Genomic DNA, 20,660 nt, shown 5'->3' on the forward strand with positions numbered 1-20,660 from the left:
GAAATTCATAAAATAATCTCACTTCCTTATTTGGCATATTTCGAAAATAAGATTGAGAAATTTTAAATCCTATGTTTGGCATGTAAGAATAATAGAGGGATTAAAAGCAAAATTTATAAGATTGCCCTTTTATTATCATATGTCACAAAAATATATGCCACAAAACAAGGGTAGTATTGTCTTTTTAACAATTTAGTGAATTTCCCCAAAATATTACTTGCCATCCCCAATTAATAAAATGTAGGGAATAGAAGCTAATTATTCCCAAGCCCATTTTCATTTTATGTTATAATTCCCACCAACCAAACATGGGTTTACAAAGACTAGGGATTATTATTCCCATTCCAAACCCATAATCCCACTTACCAAACAGCCCGTAGAAGATTGAGAATGGGATTGAGATTTATATTTGGGAATTCAATAAAATATTGGCAGTTCCTTGTTTGGGTTGTGAAGGAATTGATGGGAAATAAAATTGTAAATTATCAAACCACCCTTATTAATGTTATATCCTTAAGCTTTTTATTAATGGTAAAATAATCTTTTCCTCTTTATTCCCAATTCCCATATCGATTACTTGCCCTCTAAGTGATTAAATCATGGAAATAGAACAATTTTAATTTCATTCCCAATCTCAATCCCACCTACAATTCCCCTTCCCACAAAACAAACAGGACAATATATACTCCTACCTCCTCAATTCCCATTCCCAACCCCCAATTCCCACATACCAAACGCCTCCTTATGGTGCTTAGTTTGATTATTAACGACTAACAACAGGTAGCGTCTTACGACTTTTACCTTACTTCGAAAATAACACCTCGAACTTATTGGAGTTTTAATCTTTTTTATATAGTTATACATAGTAAATGTATACAAAATAAAAATAATAAGGCAATTTTAATTTGGTAGCACGCTAGATATAGAAAGTTCAGCAAATTTTTAAGTACATAACAAGTTACCAATTTTCAGAAAAATAATGCATAGAGAATTATCTTTGAAAGTTTTACAAACATCAAGAATTGAATCTCTAGAACATTAGCAATTGTTTGTAAATCTATACTTTCAAATTCAACTAAATACAACATAGAAAGTCTTTCATCCATGAAAATATATACCGAGTTTTGCCCACCATCTCCCACCAACCCAAGCCTGCCTACAACCCTACCAGCCCAATCTGAGCGAAAACCAAAAGATGAAAAAAAATAGTGGCTAACAATTGATGGTTTTTCAACTGAACATGAGTAAAGAGAATACATGGAAGTATCAATAGCAATGCTCAAGAAGTTAACATCAAGGTTTTTTACTATCTGAGACAATGGCATTGAAAGCAAGGATGTGCGGTGATGTGCCAAAACTTCCAGCTCTTCGAGATTGCTCCGTCCCTAATTGACTCAAAGAAGCTTGCAGTTCTGAGCCCAAATTATTATAATCAGATTCAGCAGATTCACGAGAAAACCCATCGCTACCTCTCCTTTTGAGATCATCAGTCCCATAATAATCACGTCTTTGAGATAGTTTCAGAATATCGTCGCCAATTTCCAGATCATCTTCCACTTTTGTTCGCCTGTCTTCACCAAATTCTTCAGCTACCTCAGGCATTGGTCTCATGGGTATCCTCGGTGCCTCTTCTTGTATATATGCACGGAATTTGTTCTTTGAAGGCTGAATCTTTGAGCAGAACACTTCAAAGAAATTGGAAATGCAACCACGGTCAAAAGCATTTCGCCTGTTGTCTGCTCTGTATCTGAAGTTTTCATAAGTGGTCTGGGGAAAAAGATACAATTATTAAGTAGCTAAAAGCTAATTACCAAAATAAAACATATACAAATCAATAATATTATGATACTTCTAATTTTATTCCTTTGGGTGGGAAAAGGGGGAGAGGGTCACATTATGGTGCCAAATCTACAGCTTCGAAGACGAGGATTGCAGAAACAATCAATAACAGATCCCACGTATGAACAATGCCTGTTTCCTGATGTAGAAATCTAGCTTTTTTTAAAAAAAGAAACTCATTATAGGAAAACAGACAAAATGAAAGCACATCATACAAACAAGATCAGCCACTTATAAGCCAGACTTCATACAGTTGGTACTTGAAAACCTATTGTTGTCAAGCCAGAAAGGCAATGCCAAAAAAATTACATAAACCATGAAACAAGCAAATTGGAACAGAGACGTGTAATAAAGAAAAAAATGTAAAGAGGGATGTGAGATTTACCTGGTTCGTGCTTATCAGGTACAGATGGAAGCCGGTGAGACCCCCAACAAACCACAATGCAACAAAGCAGTAGGACATTAGCACAACTGAGGCTGGTGATTCTTTTATGGCCTTCCACACATTGTGATGCTCATCCACAAGAAATTTTATGTACAAAGCTGACAGTGTAAATACGAAGATGCACAGAAGGGTTGCAGAAGATATGAACATAAAGAAGAAACGGTAGTTGCGCTGCAAAAATCAAGAAATACAGTGTCAAACAAAGCATCAAACATGTTATTAGAGGACAGTAGAAAGAACATGGTCCCATTTTACACATCAAAGTAGATGCAATGAACTACTAGATGCATGATTTTCATAGGAAAAAATTCCTAGTTCAGAGATCTCTACACCAGATGCTCATATAGCACATCACGAAAATTTATTCAACTTCAACTCTATTAAGGGAAAAGAGAAGAGAGGAGAGGAAGAAACTAGAGAGAGGGGGGGGGGTTGAGAGTGAGGATAGAAAATGAGAAAACGAAAAGGCAAGCAACAGTAGTGAACTAAGCAATTTAAATTTGGAAAATACAAATAAGAACAAAAAAAAAGGGGGAGAAAAAAAAGAGGTCCAATGAAAGGTCAATCCTGTCTCATTCATCAAAGTAAGACAAAGCAGCAAATTGGCTAGACACCATACCAGGACATAACATCAACTTGGAGCCTTTCTCAAGGCTTTGACCTATGAAATAGTTTTTGAAGTCAAATGGATGCATCAACCAGCTCGGAGAATCTTTACTTTCGAATCATTACAGAAAACACGACATGGCATCTATAGTTGAAGAAACTTGCACAATGACCTTAACCATTTCAATTCTAAAAGACTAGCATTTTTAATGATTATACAATATTTTTTAAAAAAAAATGAAGCATATCATACCCAACTACACTACATCAGGTATTTTTAATCAGTTTCATGGAAATTCAAGTATTACCAAGGGGAGATGCATGTGTGAAAAACATAATAACAAATAAGAACACATTGCAAATGTCCCATGAATCTTGAAAAAAGTCGGATTACTGAGATTTTTAGCTACATACCATTCCAATGCATTGCCCAACCCAAGGGCAATGGTGATCAAATTTCTCCACACAATTGTTGCATATCGAGCAATGAGAACATCGGGGTGGACGATATAGCATGCATGTTTCACAGTATTTCACCTTGACAGGAACACCGTTAACAAGGACTTCTTTGGTGCGGGGGAATTGCAGACTCGGTGTGGGCCTGCCGCCAGCCTCTGAAGATTCATAGCAAAACTCTTCCTCTGGTGGATGTAAATTGCGAGGAATGATGCCTGGATCACGGGCTGAAGTAAATAAAAGAAGTACCAATACCTGTCATAATCAGCAGGGTAATAAAATCAACCAAAAATGCCACATTGCCAAAGGCACACAAAAAAAAATGGACTTCTATAACATTTGCAGCACTGACACAGAAACTTATAAATATAGAAATGGAAACAGAAACAAAAACTGAAACCAGAAATGGTGAAATATTAACTTTCAACTACGCCCCCCACACCCCCAAATCGACATGCTCTCTATCTCTGTCAATGCTGAATTAGTTCAACCATAAACAAAAGAATCTCACCACTGAAGTGGCTCTCTGAAATGATCAAAATCCTCAGGTTCTCTACCTGTCACCTTTCAATTGATTACTCAGATTTCAGATCTACCACCTTTCTCTTAATGTAAGCACTAAAACACTATATTGAGAACAAAAGGCAATGATTCCCGGACCCTCAGAGAAAGGTGAGCAACCAGGGTCTTTCAAACTTTCAAAGCTATCAAGTAAGCGTTTATTTTATTACTTAAATTTTTTTCATACTTGGGGCTAAAAGTGCAAGGTTCATTAACTGATTAACCCATATAATGCTTCAGGTACATTACAAACCCATTATCTAACATTTTTGTAACACCTGGACTCTTCCAAACTTCAGAGTCTAAGCAAGCAGAGGGATATACTAAATATATATATTCATCCATATATTCCACATGAAAACCATGAGCAACAGGGAAGTGAAAGAGGATAGCATGGTGTAAGTGAGTGTGTATGCCAGAGCCTGTACCCATGTCTGTGTTACAAACCAGTATAGTCTATAGCCGAGTACCAAATCCAGGCAGATAGTTTAAAAGTCAGCCGAATAATGCTCAATTCAGACTGAAAATATGAGGATTCCTCCATGATAAATAGAGAATTCATTTAGTCATGTTTTAAATCAAATAGTGATCATTTAAACCTGAAAACATGTGCAGACCCCTACATTCTCAGACCCTCCAGGTACATTTGAATCATTGATTCAGCAAATGTTTCATCTCACCCAAAAAATAAATAAATAAATAAATTAATTAAGTGATTGGAATACAATCTAAAGCTTAAAATAACATAAATAAAAGTTTAGATGACTAACATAGATGGTAAAGATGATGGCTACCACCAGAATTGCATATCCAGCATTATACGAAGAGAACTTATGGAGAAGATGTCTTGCTACAAAGGTGCAAAAGATAACTGTGGGCACAAGTATAAGCAATACAGACACTGAAAGCGATCTAGCATCTGGTCCAAATATCAGCCTCCCACTGCATAAAAAAATCTGCAACAGACAAGAATTCCCAACAATGCAGGGAAATATAATGAAAGTTAGAGGGTCAACAAAGTGCAATAATTGGGTACAAAAATACACTAGGTGAAGTAAGTATTGCACAAGAGAGAATTCCAAAACATTAGGTGACACGACATCCAAGAGTTCTACAAGATCCAGTCTTAAAAAGAAACATGCAACACAGAGGACGGCATACATCTCCATAAAGGCAGTAACAAGAAAGACAGATACGTCAAAACAGGATTGATAAGCTATAATCCCTTAAAAGAAGGCATATATGCTTGGAGTTTGAGTTCTAAAAAAAAACATAGAAAGGGTTTTAGCAAGTTTATTTCAAATGGAGACAAATGATTTAATAATTTGTGGATTATATAAACCAAACATCATCCTATTAACATGCTTGTGTTTTCATATACCATGGGTTGGCAAATGACTATTGCCTTTTAGATCTAAGCCTTTCAATAGAATAGGGGTAAAGCTACCTATATTTGACCTCACTTATAATTGGTTGCCTATCAAGTATCAAATTGTCATGATTGCCTATCAAGTATCAAGTTCAACTCTGACTAAAATACATAATTGATGAACCCGCAATTTGCTTCCTTGTCTGAACTTTGGATGGGATGAATTAAAAGCAAGAGCTGGTTTTGACGGTGTTCTTGGGTACCTTTCCAAAAATATTTATAATGGATAATTGGCTTGTAGCAGACAACAGCTACATATTACATACTCAGTTACTCACATGACATGCAAGTCATGCTAATGAAAAGCTTTTATACAGAAAAAAGGAAAGCAAGATGTGATGAATTCCCACATCCACTGTCCTTTACTCATTTGAATGTTATAATTGTTGATTTTATTTCTTACCACACATGTCTTGAAATGCATAATACAATAAAGGAAATAAATCAGCAGATAGCAATCATACAATAAGCAAATCATATGAACAAGGGGTGTGAATGTGTGATTGTAGCTGTAAACATTGAACTCTATTTCAACAGTTAGACACTGTGATAGTATCTTTAAAGGAACCACATACATGATCCACAAAGCCCTTGTTGGGCACATACCAAAACCTTCAGAGGATCACAAAAGCTCATCCAGCAAGAATTACAGATGTACCCTATCTAGCTTGGATGCTTAAAGAAAAGATGTAACAAGGATCTCTGTATTTCCTCAAGAAAACTATTCATAATTCTCTCCATTCTAGATATGAATTATGCGCTATAGTCATTTAGTCACTCTTCACTAAAATAAGCTCACGATCTTCCCTAGTCTATAGAAATAGCCAATAACACCCACAAAAAAAGAAAGACAAGTAATTGTCAGGGTTGATTGAAATTTGTCTTGGGAATTAGTACAGTCGATGTGTATATAAAAATTTTAGTTCTTAAACATAATCCTCAACAGTTGCCAATTCTACATCAACATGAAACCCGCCAGTATAGTACACATACCACCCCCTTACTTACCACTCTTTTGCCAACATATCAGAGAAATGCACAATTATACTCCTTGCCAAGCATCACGCCATGAAAGCCAGGAGTTCGAACAAAAGCCGGAAAAGGTGGTACAGGGGTATGATCAATTTATCAAGTAACAAGGAGAAATCCATGTCTACTCTTAAAATGACAACTGTGTGTAAATTCATTGTTACACAAAATCCCTCGGAAATCATCAACAACATTTCCATTCAGTGTTAAAAGCTACACCATCATCACTTCAAAATCCACTCAGATCCCATCCAAAGCCAGTATCTACCCAAAATTCCCTTTATAAAAATAACAATTTGACAAATATTTATAGGGTTCCTTCCTACCCAGTTCATAATCACCCATCAAAAAGGGCAAATTACGTAAAACCCAGATCAAATTACACGAAATTATAAACACCCAGATCAAATTTACACGTAAATTGTGGTCAAAAGCAGAAATCAAAAGGTTCCAATTGACGCCAGCTCATCAAAATCCAGTAACCCAAGTTACAAAATCACTAGATAAGATTACAAATTAAGGAATACCCAGATAAATTATCATCAAATTAAGACAACCCATGAACAATTAAGGCAAAATTAAGCTAGAATTATCAAAATAACAATTAAAAAACAGAGAAAAAACAATCTTACATTGCTTCCTTTCCAAGCTTGATAAACCCGCTTAGCCATCAGAAAAGAAGAAAATCAGTAAGAAATAGACCAATAGAGAATCGAAGATTCGTAACTTGTTGTTGGTGGTAGCTTCTGCTCATTCTTCAGAGTCTTGGAAGTCGTGAAAAGAGGAGAGAGAAAGGCGGTTTAAGGGTTCAAAAAATATGCGCTGAAAATTAGAGTAATTGATTGATTGAGGACAGTAATGAGTTTGCTCTGTTGCCTTTGAGACTATCTGCTTTTCCACTCTTTCCAATATTTATTTTTTAAATTTTTTCTAATTTAAAAAATTTTAAATTAGGGAATAAGATTAATATAATAAAATCTATAGAAAATAAGAAGGGGGAAGAATGTTTTTGGAGGATAAAAAATGGGAATAATAATACATTAATACTGTATCTGTATGGGTGTAAACAAAAATAAATAAAATTAAGAAATAATGCTGTTAATAAATTAATAATACAGTCTGTTATGATAGTTGTAAAGACGATTTTGCCCTTTGGTTGTGTGCTTGTTTGGTGGGGTAACTATGGTGGAAAAATGATTTGAACAGAAGGCATTTTAGGGAAATTGTTTGTATTATCTGGTTTGTATTGTGTAGACAGTTGTCATTGAGGTTTGTGGAAATGTTTGCCCATGGCTATGGCCAATTGCCCAATTGGCCATCAATGCTTGGGTTGAATATTTATTATATTCAAAATATAAAGTAAAAAAAATAATTCTTGTAACAATAATCCTATTTAGAAATTTTGAGTATGGTGAGCAAATTTGAGATCGGATGTCATCTACATTATCAAATATAGCAAGGATCACATTTACAATCAAACTAGTTTTATATATGAGTTGAATGTTTTGTTACACATTTCTAAATTTTGTTTCTCTATTTTTACACTTGCATAGTTGATTATACACATATAGTTATTACGTAGTAGTACGTGTATACAAAGTAGAGATGTCACAAAGTGATACGATCTAATTTAACCTGACCCAACCTAAGAAATAAGTTGTAATAATTGAGCACTCGATTATACCTACCATGGATATGTTTGGTCTCACGCATTTTTTAAAGCATTGTTGTAACTGGTAACATGTAGAGCCTGGTTTACTGAATTGAGCTAAACTGGCCGGAGCTAAACTAAATTTTTATAAGATAAAGAAATTATAAAACTTTTTTAATCGGCTTTAGGAACTACCAAGAGGTCGTTTGGTTAATTAAATTTGAATATATTTGGTGTGAAATCTCAACTAGGGAGGTATACTAAATCCCATGTTAGTTTAAAATCATCTGGTTTTTATGTTGTGAATAATTTTTACATTTAATCAAAGGAATTAGATGTGAAACTTAGTAGGGGTGAGCGTAGTAGGATACCCTGCAAACATTTCAAGACCCGAAAGCGAAACCTGTTGCAATAAGTTCCTAAAAGTAGGACTCGGAATCTGAACCTAAAAATTGGGAACCGGAACCTGCATAGGGTTCCCTGTCTTTCAAAGTAAGCTTTTATAGTTACTTGATTGTCTAAACTATTCAATACAAAATCACAATTACTTATATTAATACCATTAATATACTCTAACCTTTAAGAGTAATATGAAAAACGAATAAGAGGAGGGATAGAGGTAGGTGATGACTTTCATATAATTATAGGGCTTTTATACTTGTGCTTAAATGATAGGTCTCAGTTTCATGTACTCTATAAGGAACCTATACTAGCAGGGTACCCTACATGTTCCAGGTCCAAAATTTTATTACCAAGAACCGAAACTTGTATGATTTCAAGCAGGTTCCGATTCCGGGTTAAAGTACCCTAAATTTTTGGTCACCCCTAAAACTCAAGGAGTGGGTTGTATGAGATTTTAAGGAGATAGGGCGGAGTTAAAACCCTTACGGTTCTATCTATCTATATTATAATTACAAAGTCAATTAATGAGGTTTCTCTTAAACCTCAATCCTCCACTCTCATGAGTGTAGTTTTTTTTTTTTTTTTAATAATCTCCCACTAAGTAACTTCCATCTTTTAAAAAAAAATAATAATCTTCCTTCTTTCTTACGAAGTACTCCCTCCGTCCCCGATTGATAGTCACCTTTTCCATTTTTGGTGACTCAAAATGTTAGTCACATTTGCTTTTTTCAAGTACCATTAATAATATTTTTTTACCAAAATTCTCTAACATTTGCAAAAATATTTGTGCAAATTTAACTTTCCCATGTAAATTTTAATTTATCATGTACTTTAATTATTTTCTTTCTCTACTTTTTTGCATACCCAATGTAAATTTATTTTTTTTTAATGTACTTTCTTTAATTCTCCTTAATTCCCGTAATTTTTCTTCAAAAGTAACTATCAATTGAGGACAGATGGAGTATTATTTTATCTTTCTAAATATATATATTTTACATGTATACCGTGCGGTAGTTCGGATACACTCTAGTTCCCAAAATTACAAACGGCCTAGCCAAAAAATAAAGTAAATTGAACGTTTTTTTTTTTTTTTTTTTTTTTTGTAAGAATAAGTTGAACGAATTTTAACTCCACTCCCAACACATTTTAAAGGATCCAACCACACGCCCCTTAAAAAGAAAAAGAAAAAGAAAAAGAAAAGAAAAACGTAGATCATATAGACTGGTCTAGTGATCCCCACAAGCCACACTCCAGTCAATCCTAAATAACCTAATAAAGTTGGCCCAAAGTCAGCAAGCCTTAAAAAAAACCAACAACAAATCGCAACCGTTAAAATCCAGACTCACACAATCCTTAAAAACCCTAACTATCACCTTCATCAAAAACCTCTCTATTTAACGCCGTACTCAACTCTTTTTCTTTCATCACTCTTTCTCCAGTTCATCATTCTTTTATCTGTAAATTTTTAATTACAAATTAAATTAGTATGTATTGCTATATTTTTCTCTAAAAATAAAAATAAAATAAAAAAAGGTTGATGATGATAAATTAAAAGGCTTGTTTCTCAAGACATTCGCAGTGGCCGCCTGAGAGTTTCCCCTTTCGCCGGGGTTGAGACTATTGCTGCTTTTCTCCTTCCTTGGATGTCTGAAACCTTTATTTTTTTTAAAATTTTTTTAAAAAAATTTTATATTTAACTAAATATTTTATTATTATGAATGAGGACTAAACGTCTGCCTCTTTAGCATTAAAATTTAAATAATTAATTTTATTTAATTTTTAAGAAATTGCTCAAGGGATGGAACAAAGTCCTCAAATTAAAAATCATCCGTCACTTTGTCAGCAGATTTTTCTCTTTTCTTGCTGATCATACAAGATGACACAATTTTTTTTTTTATTAATTCAGTATTTTATTCGAGTATATTGAAAATCATTAATAGGTGTGTTATATACTAATGTTTCTGCGTAATTGATTTGACATGTTAATTAGGATTTTCAAATTAATGAAATTTGACTAAGATATATAATGGACTTTTGTGGAGTTGGAGTGTTGGACTAAAAGCCAGTCAATAATAAACGGAAGGCTAATAATGAACTAATGGCTTTGTACAATAAGATTCGTTTTAATGATCTATAATACAAAGTACTATACTGATCGAATCTTATTTTGATGATAAAGGACTAATTAATCTGCTAACATACGCGTCAATGCCTGGGATTAAAGGTGAAATTACAATGTTACATACCTCTTCCTTTATGAATTTCGGGGTTTCTTTGTGAGACATAAAACAATAATATTCTGAATAAAGAACAAATTCAGGACCAAAATATGGAGTCGTGATGAAGACCGCCATTGCATAACACCATTGGCTTAGGGTCTGTTCTCTTACGTTGAAGTTCAGTTCAGTTCAGCTCCCAATTTTCTTTTCTTATAAAATATTTGATTCAATTCATTTCAGTTTAGTTCAGCAGTCAATGAGAACAGACCCTTAGAGCCTTTAAAACCAAAAAAAACTTACCGAACCTTGTGGACTAGGAATCGCCTACTCGAGACTCAAATTCGAAAGGAAATCTGTTGAGACCAACACCAACTGAAAAGATTGCACCTTGTTGTAGAAGAACTAACTATTGACACTATTCCACTCCCAGGGATGGCAAAACGCAACTACTTCCTATGACTTTGGGAACACAGCCCAAAGAGTCATATTTTTTTAATGACTGCCTTGAGAAACCTTACACGACAATGCGGGTTCTCTTCAATATAAAGTTTACTTAATAGCGGATTTTGCCTAACAATGGAATAATAGCAAGCAACAACAAGACAAGCAAACAAACTATGGAGAACCGTACTCCTGCACAAATAAAACCATCCCCTAAAAGACTGCACTACCATCAAAGACAATCAACAGGACCACCAACACCACAAGCAAGGTTGAACTTAACCTTGCAACCCCCAATAACAAGAGCAAAACGGCCCAACAAGGCCCCAAAGACAATATTCTTTTACCCTTTATCCCTACTTTATAAAAAGTACAAAAGAACTCTTATGAATAGTGTGATGACTTTTTTAGCCCTAAAAATGTTTATTTACCCATATACCCTTTTATGTCATATTAGCTCTTATGCTTCCGTATTTATTTTTCCAGGCTTCTTTAGTCTTCCTTCCCTTCCAACTTCCAACCTTTTCCTCTCTTTTAAACCCTCCTTTCTCTCTCCTTCCTCTTTTACTTCCCTACTCTCTTTCTCTCCTCCATTAAAGCGAATGAGCCCTCCATTAAAGCACCTACCAAGCTAAGCCACATGAAGAAGAGGAAGAGGAAAAGGAGAAGGAGGAGGAGAAAATTGTTGAATTTAATGGCAAAATTATTTAACGTGAAAATAATACTCTTCAAAGGGTGGGGGAATAGTCTGGATATAACCCACTTTGTTACTATTTTCTTTAAAACAAACAAACACACACACACACAAAACCACTGAATTTAATTACCTAATCATCTAATTAGACAATTTTCTTTTGAATGTTTTTCTGTTAAATTTTAAGTTGTAACATTTTAACTTTCATGTTTGTCAATACATAATTTCAATATCTTGTATCTCTAATTATAGACATATAAATAATCTAAAGATTAAATATTAAAAACATATATATAAATCGGAATGAATCTAATAAGATCTCACATGACTATTTTGCCCAACAAAAAAAAGTCAATAAAAATAAAGATCAATTATTAATTTTTTTTTTTGAAAAATGTATATATTTTCAAGTGTTGCAACTAAAAGTGACGGATGATATATAATTGTATTTTATAACTCACAACAAAAGCCATTTTACACCATAAAAAACTTACAGCTAAAAAGTGAATAGTATTTAATTGTATTTAATTATTTATATATTTTCAAGTGTTACACTTTTGTACCTATGCAAGGATATGATTATCAACAAATTACTTCTTAGTATATGCGTTCAAAAGCCTACCCAATAAGATTTGGGTGTCATGACAAGCTATTACACTCAACCATAAACATGCGCATTGCGCGCGTAGACTCCCCTAGTAAAAGCTACAAGTGACGAGAAGAAGAATATAAGAAGATACCACCATTGAACTCAGAATCAACCCTGAGAAAAGCCGTTAAAAACCAACGCAAGAAGAACCACCTCACCCGAATCGAGCCTTGGATTCGTGAAGTGAATGGGCCTAATGCTATCTATAACTAATACTAAAGTAATTACCGCTGACATCATCACTATCTATGTGTCAGCTTCTTATAATTAATTTTCCTTCCAAAACTATTTTTGATATCATTCTTTTTTTTTTTAAATTAAAAAAAAAATTTTAAAAAAACTTTTTTAAGGTATAGCTAATATTTGAAAATGATTGATGAATTATATTATACATATTTTTAAAAGCTTTTATAATTATATTGACTACATACACGATTTCTATTTCTATTTCTATTGTGTAAAAATAATTGACGATTGGTCTCTTTCACATTTTTTTTTTCTTCTCCTAAATAGGGTTTTTAATTTTTTTAAAAAATAAATCTTCTACATTTTATTAGCGATTGTAGAGTTTGGATTTGATTTTTCACTCTTTATAAATTCTTCCAAATTTCTATGATGGATAAAAAATGAACGCTAGGATTTTGAAAATTTTATTATAGCTATGAAGTTAATAAGAATATTTAACATCATGACCTTCATTTAAACTCAAATAATCTAATGAGAGGGATTATAATTTGCTATGCTTTGATTAAAATATTTATATTATACACTTACAAATAAATTTTTTATTATTAAAGCCGTGCATCGTACAGGACTAACCTAATAGATTATTACTCCGTAGTTTAGGACTTAGGAGGACACCACTAAGCTATAACATAGCTGGTTCAGCGGTTCGTAAGATAAACCCTGGTTTATTGACAAATTAAGGTTTTTCATCATTTCCTGGGGAAGTTATTGCTCGTCACACTCATGGATTTCATTCTCATACGCTGATCGTTAGATTATTAATTAAATGAAGTTAATGGTAAGTTTTACCTTTTCATGCTCCTCTTACAAATCAATTCATCAATTTATCTTAATTGCTATGATATTTTCTGAAACAATTCATTTGATTTCATAAAAAATATCAAAAGATCTGAGCTTTCTATTAATTCATTCTATATATTCAACATATTTGATGTTTGTTAAGTTAAGAAATAAGAACTGGTTATATTATGTGAAGGTAGGTTCGTTGGAATCGAATGAAGATAAAAAGAGAAATTAATGTAAATTCATTGTTGAAGAAATTCAGAAGTGGGTTTCAAATGTTGTCAAATATTGACTGGGTTTCAGCTTATGGGTCTCAATTATCAGCAGCCACTGTTTTGGGTGTTGTTGGTTTGTTCTTGGCTGTTAGAGATGGTAGAATTGGGTATTTCAACAGTTTTCCCTTGTTGTCAGCAAAAACTAACACTCCTAAGAAGTTGTATTTCGTACCCGGGTTGCGAAATTTGGGCAACAATTGTTTCCTCAATGTGGTTTTACAGGTAAATTGAGTCAAATTTTGCACAGGTTGACGATTGGTGGAAGTGAATTGTATAGTGTAACATTGCTATCATAGTTTGGCCTAATTTTGGGTTGATTTTTGCTTCAGGCACTTGCTAGTTGTGCACATTTTAGGTGTTTCTTAGAAGATGTTCAGAACTTGCAGGCGGTGTCTATTGTGGAGCAGGCTAATGATTTGCCCCTTTTGGAATCTTTGGCTTCTTTATTAGAAGGTAAAAAATCTTGGGCATTGTTCATCCTTAATTTGATTATATTGTTTTGCTGTTACTGCTGTCTGCTTATTTATGTCTTCCATGTTGTTGGGATGGCTGTGTAATTGATGACAAGCAAAGTTCCAGCGAATTTAAATTTTTTCTCATGACTCTGTGCTGTCCATGAATGACTCTGGTTTCACTACTTCATAGTTCTTACATGAATGATCAATGATGTGTCCTTTTTAAATGATGTTTCTAGCTTGTCAACTCGTTTTTTTCCCACTGGTTTAAAATAAATGTGTGCTAAGACTGATCAATTTCCGATTAAAGAGGCTTCTTTCTATTTCCGGGAGAGGCAAAGGTGCAATTGTAACTATTTTTCTTCTTTTCCATATGCATCTTTTAATTAGGCTTCACTTGTGGCAGAGTTGAGCACATTTCAGGAGAAAAGTAGACCATTGAACCCACACAATGTGATGTCTGCCATGCAGCAATATATCCCACAATTCCAACTGTCAAATCAACAGGTGGAATTCTTTTTGTCTTGAAGTTTTTACAGGACATAATCTCTTTTGCAGAATGCCTCATCTTCTCTTTTGAACTTTCAAATAACTTAAAATAGCTAATGACCCTGCTTCTCATGTGTAACTGGCGGTTGCATCTACAAATAGGATGCAGCAGAAGCATTTCTTCATCTTCTATCCTGTCTAAGAGACGAACTATCAGAGTCTTATATGCCAAACCATGGCTCCCTAGCTGATGTGGATGTCCCTACTAGTCGAATTCTTGTTTCTGAGAGGATAAAGGACATAAAGGAGCCAGAAAGGTGGCGGCAGCAATATCTTGGCCCATTTAATGGGATACTTGGCAGTTTTCTGACCTGCCAAAGCTGTTCTTCCGAGGTGGGGTGTCAGTGTGTTACTCATTCCTATTTCTCTCGGATGATATTGTTGGTCTCTTTATTGAATCACCTTCCTTTTTTCTTGCAGATTATGATGGATTTTGATTTCTTTCACACCTTGTCACTCCCCCAGTTTCCAACTCTGGTGCTTCCATAGTATGCTTCCATTACCTAATTATCTTCTATTTGTGCTCGAAACTCAAGTTCTTCATATGTGGTTGGAGGCTTGGAGCTGATATTAGATGCGACTGAGGTTGTTTATATTTCTCAAACATGCATGCTATGTTAGCTGGATAGATTTACACTAGAGGATTGCATGAAGAGGTTCCTGGCTCCTGAACATGTTGAGAACTATTTCTGCAGCCGCTGTTGGCATATTGCTGCAGCAAAATTTTTATCCTCTGTTGGAGGATGGCAGGTACTTACCTTTATTTGCCGTATTTACTGAAATTGTGCTCATAGTTTTATGTCTTCCTTTCTACATTATCCGGTATGATACTAATCTCGTTCTCGTCCACCCTAGTCCAGTCTGTTTTCTTTATATTTTATTTTTTCTGTTTCCTCTCTATTTTTGGTCAGGAAGAGATCAGAAAATTGAATTTCTGTAGTGACTCCAGCGAGAAAGACTCTTGCAACTGCAGGAATATGTCATCACTTCAGAGACTTCCTTGGTCAAATCACTTTTCGCATGCTTTTAAACAACTCAGAATTACTCATTGTCCAGAGGTATGAAATTGTGAAGCTCTTTCTGCCCCTTTTTTCCTGGTAACAAATGCTAAATTAACATATTTTCTGACAATTGGAGCTCTTTAAACACATGCACAACCACATAAGACAAAGATACTGATGTCTGCACTTTTTCAGAAGCCCTTTTAGTAAATTTTTTCCCGATAGATTTGGTTTGCCATATATATGTCTCATCTTTTTCTTTTCTCCCAATGCCCTTTGGTGGAATGATCTGTAACCAACAGATTCTGTAGTGACATGCTTGTGAGTGGCTGATAATTGTCATTGAGGCTCTAAGTACCATGGCTCTTTTGGAATACTTGAGGAGCCGATCATTTTCTGCAGTCTCCATAGAAAGAGAAATGCTCCAAATTCTTGTGCTAATGACATGATAGATATAAGCATCCTGAATGAATGGCCCTATAAGAGCTCATTTTGAAGAGTGATGCAAATGCAGCACAACTAAAGCATTGTCAGGCAACAACCTAACAAAATTACCATAAAGTTGTCCTCCCATGAACATGTTACACATATAATATCTTGTAGGCCTTTGTAGTTTTGTTTTAGAGAATCTTCTTTATAATAACTTTTAAATCTTATCATGGCCGTTCTTTTTTTCATAATATGCAGCAGTTAAATCACGTGACTGTTTGAGATAATCTGCAATTTGTTTACCCTAGTTTTGTGTTCCAAGCATTCTCATTCTCTAAACTGAGTGAATGATCTTTATCTGTATAATTTTGCATTTGCAAAGCTCACATAATCTTGAACTTTTCTGTATTTTACTTCTGCCTGGGCTCTAACCTGGCTTACCTGATGGTAAAGATCTTTCACATCTAACAATATTGAGTAACTTTAGTCTCCAATATCGCTGGGTGAACATTTTGTGCTGACCATTCAAATTTGATTTGAGCCTAACTTTATCAGTTGTTTTGATTGGCATAGCTTTGGTTAAGATCTTTCTCATTTGGTTTTGGGTTAAGGTCTTTATGATTGGTACTGCTGCTTTGTTAAGTTCTTTTTTATTATTTCCCGTCAAAAAAAAAAAAGTTCTTTTTTTATTTGTGCCCCTTTGGTTGAGTCCTCAATATACAGAAATAAATTGTTAGTTAATTCTCATTAATATGTAGGTGTATGGGATTTATTAATTCATTCTTGTGTCTTAGATTCTATGTAGGTTTACTCTTATGTCTCTTCCCTTTTTGCCTTTTCTTCCCCCGATGGCTAAAAGTTACTTGAGTCAAATCAAAGAAGTTTGTTCAGCTTTGCATCACTGAAAGTCTTATAATAACCCTATTTGTATGCTATGGCTTTATAAAAAAATGTCTTGATTGTTTTGAATCAAACTTGAGATTCAACTTGTGTTGGTTATATGTATGGTTGTTACGTTCCAAGATTAAAAATTAGAAGGTAGCTTTTTAAAGCCACCAGGCTATCAACATGCTTGCTTATACACAAAGCACAATCTTTTTATGAATGTGAAAGTCTGCATTATTTTCCTACTCAGCTAGTTTCTTTGTTCTACAGATTCTTTGCCTTCATCTCCAACGCAGTTCATTGAATGCATTTGGGGAGCCTGTTAAAATTCAGGTACTTGAGTTTTGGTTAACTATCTGTCATAGACACTGGCACTTTATTCCAAATTATCTTGGTGCAACACTAGTAGGGTTGGGGATTTAATGCACTCGTGAAAGATCTGGAATAAAGATTTAGGCAGGATCCGCAAACTCAAACAAGTGTGAGAGTCGAGTTTTTTATTATTATTTTTTTATTTAATAAAAACCAATAATTTCCTATTTTTGGGTTCATATCTGTTGATTTTCTGGTTTCATGATATATTCCTCTTCCATTCTCTTGCTTTGTATTAATGCATGTCCCTTTTCTAATTCTCATATTCTCTTTGCTACAACATGGTATATTCCTATATTACTTACCTTGCCTTTTGATCCATAGAGGCTTCATTAGCTTGTCTCAATTTGATTGTTTATCGGCATATGCAGGGCCATATCTATTTCCCAATGATCCTGAATCTATCACCTTTTGTTAAGTATGAGATTGGCGTTCAAAAACGAGAAATAAATAAGCCAAAAAGTCTTGCGGAGCAGTCAAATCTGGCACCTATCTCTCATCCTAAAAGTGCTGACAGTCATCCAGAACTAAGTAAGCAACTGCTGTTACTTGTCACTCGTCTTAAATTAGAAAGCATTCTAAAGTATGAGTAATCTGCTGCAGTGATAGCCAAGGATAATGCATCACAGTTTCGTTCGGAACCATGTTCTTCGCCGATTGAAACCTGCTCCAGTACCATATCTATGCTTACTTTTAAGGTTGGTCTCTTTTCTTAAAGGTTTGTACTTGGTGGGAAGCTCAACCTTTCTGATTGTTTGTGCTATATGAATGCTTGTGTGTTGGTAGAATTTTTGAATCCAGTTGTTAGTAAATGTATGTCTTAGGTTCAATGTGTTAATAAATGTACGTCTCAGGTTTAATCTTACTCTGCTGTAAAATAGAAAATTTTCAATTCTACTCATGATGCGAGTAATAAAAATTTGTTTATTACTCTGATAGAATGGTAAAATCGAACAAAAATAGAATAGGTTTGGGTACTCAATTGTATTTAATGCTATCAAATCCCCAATAGAGCATTCAATCCCAGCTTTAGTGGGTAGACAGTTTGACCAAGGAAAAAGCTAACAAAATAAACTTCTCATCTATATCCATCATACATTCATACCTCCTAATCTTCCTAATCTGTTTGATTTATGACACTATAACTAATCCTCTTATTTTCCTCGTCTAGGTAAAAGTCTTATTGCAATACTATGATGCCCTACTTCTTATTTTCCTCATCTAGATACTAGTCTTATTGCATTACTTTGATGATGCGTTTTCTCCAGAAAAAATATTGTTACTTCAATGACATAATGTATTAATGTCCACCATCATCAGAGGCCAAGTCAAACACGAGAACTAAGTAACCCCATTTCCCTGTCGTTAAGTAAATTTACTTTGACTTGGGATCATTTCTATGCGACCATGCCACCTTTGAATAGAGTTATACTGAAGCTGAAAATTGTTGCAACTTACATGCTAAAGCTGCTGGGTTTTTTTGAGCCAGAAATTAACAAGTTTATTTCTTTCTGTATAGGCTACTTTTGATCCACCACCTCCCAAAAATATTCTGTATCGCCTTGTTTCTGTTGTGGAACACTTCGGAAGAGCTGGGAGTGGCCATTACACAGTATATAGAGGAATGGCGACTCAAATGGCAAAAGGTGATGGCGTTAGTGAAACTGATGCTCCTTTGCAATGGTTTCGCATTTCAGATTCAGAGGTACACAATGCTTCGGAAGAGGAAGTTCTTGGTGCAGAAGCTACCCTACTTTTCTACGAGAGGATCTGAGCCAACAGCTCATATAAGTTTGCACGGTTGCACCAGACTGGAACCAAAATTTAGGCATCACTTTGGACTGGACACCAGAAGTTTTAGGTTATACTAATCCCCTGCATTTGCAACAGGTTGATAGTTGTATTTTTTTAATGAAGTGGATAGAACAAGAAGTCAAGAAGCTTCTATTGAGATTTGGTGTTTCCTTATGCATGCAAATAAAATACTCGACTGTAATGTCAGTGTGATAAAAGTATCAAACTCCAAAGTTAGGAAATTTTGTCAAACATTACATTATATTAAGCAAAGTTTGTGATATAATGCATTAGAGCATCTTCATCACTGGACATCCCTGCCCGTTTTTTGGGCTCACCATCAACTTTGCATTTTAAGTTTGCAATGTTTGTTGGGTAAAGTAAAGGCAAGAAAAAATTGAATGTTCCACATGCCTGATAACTTGACATATTATTGATAAGCTGACAAGTGATAACCATCCCTAGTATAATAACCATAACTAAGTACAACCCTTAAATAAACTATGGCCGAAGTAGCAATCAATATATCAAGGCAAAAGTTAACGAGTAACCCCGTGGCGCTGGATAAGAGAGCTATATATAAAAAAATAAAAGTAAAATTAACATTAATTACATTTATCAACGCGCGATTTTGTCATGCATTCCGAACTTAATACTTTTTAAAGTAATATATTAATCTCTTATCTAACGCCCAGTGCTTGTTAACAAGATCCATATATCAAAGTTTATGGCCTTTCATTAATTAGCCCCTAAATTTTGCTTTTTTTTTTACAAAACCCTAAATTTTGACTTGGTAATCCCTTGAACTGTACTCCGTACTTTTTTTTTCTTTCTTTCTACTTTGCCTTTTTTTTTAAAAAAGTCTTTAATAACCCATATAAGTATATAACCAACAAAATTTAATCATAAAAAAAGATTTTTAAAATTAGGGCAAATCACTGTAGTATCTTATTAATTCTTAAAATCATCCAAAATTCTCATTTAACCCTACAATTGTGAAAGCAGGCGAAAAAAGTACTCTATAAGCTGTATGAGATACACCCTTCAAAAAAAAGGAAAACACCCGAATTCTCTAAAAACCCTCGAAAAAACCATAATTCTCATATTTAAATTTTGCTAAAACATCTTTTCATTGTCCATGAGTAGCAACAATTGAACAACGTTTTTTCATTCACTATATTTTAACCTATCTGAAATCATCTAAATTTAATTTAACGGGTAAATTTTGGACATAAGCATAAGATGTTTGGAACTGCTTATTAGACTGATTGAAGGCTCAGTAATCATATTCTAGCTGGACTTACGCATTCGCACCTGTTTCGGGTTACCTTCGTGTATCGATCTTGATGAAGTGTTGTGTGTATGTTATCATACAATTAATTAATCAACAATCTCAACACAGACATCCAATGTATTTTACTACCATATTAATCAGTCCATTAAGTAAAAC

General features: G+C 34.2%; 2 protein-coding genes across 2 annotated transcripts; one reads left to right on the forward strand and one right to left on the reverse strand.

Annotated features, from left to right (window-relative positions):
• Positions 1–965: 965 nt before the first annotated feature.
• LOC110682059 (protein S-acyltransferase 8-like) lies at positions 966–7,264 on the reverse strand. The gene is made up of 5 exons (XM_021858275.1): positions 6,998–7,264; positions 4,678–4,863; positions 3,305–3,601; positions 2,225–2,455; positions 966–1,767 (listed from the first exon to the last, which is right to left on the reverse strand). The coding sequence occupies exons 1-5, from the start codon at positions 7,034–7,036 to the stop codon at positions 1,294–1,296; spliced, it is 1,227 nt and encodes a 408-aa protein (XP_021713967.1). The 5' UTR covers positions 7,037–7,264; the 3' UTR covers positions 966–1,293.
• Positions 7,265–13,300: 6,036 nt separating this feature from the next.
• LOC110682060 (ubiquitin carboxyl-terminal hydrolase 27-like) lies at positions 13,301–19,496 on the forward strand. The gene is given in 13 exon segments (XM_021858276.1): positions 13,301–13,445; positions 13,648–13,947; positions 14,055–14,178; positions 14,587–14,687; positions 14,832–15,062; positions 15,150–15,186; positions 15,189–15,217; positions 15,351–15,479; positions 15,641–15,787; positions 17,315–17,377; positions 17,788–17,947; positions 18,020–18,114; positions 18,936–19,496. Coding segments are annotated over 13 exon segments (1,683 nt in total). The 5' UTR covers positions 13,301–13,433; the 3' UTR covers positions 19,191–19,496.
• Positions 19,497–20,660: the final 1,164 nt, after the last annotated feature.

The sequence above is a fragment of the Chenopodium quinoa genome, unplaced genomic scaffold (assembly GCF_001683475.1).
Source record: "Chenopodium quinoa cultivar QQ74 unplaced genomic scaffold, ASM168347v1, whole genome shotgun sequence".
In the NCBI taxonomy this organism is placed as follows: Eukaryota; Viridiplantae; Streptophyta; class Magnoliopsida; order Caryophyllales; family Amaranthaceae; genus Chenopodium; species Chenopodium quinoa.

Bases quoted from the DNA above. Each gene is read 5' to 3' on its own strand.
- LOC110682059 (XM_021858275.1), bottom strand. From the start codon at position 7,036: ATGGCTAAGCGGGTTTATCAAGCTTGGAAAGGAAGCAAT. The intron at 4,864-6,997 runs GTAAGATTGTTT...TGTCTGTTGCAG, and splicing joins AAGCTTGGAAAGGAAGCAAT to ATTTTTTTATGCAGTGGGAG. The intron at 2,456-3,304 runs GTATGTAGCTAA...TGATTTTTGCAG, and splicing joins TTGGGCAATGCATTGGAATG to CGCAACTACCGTTTCTTCTT.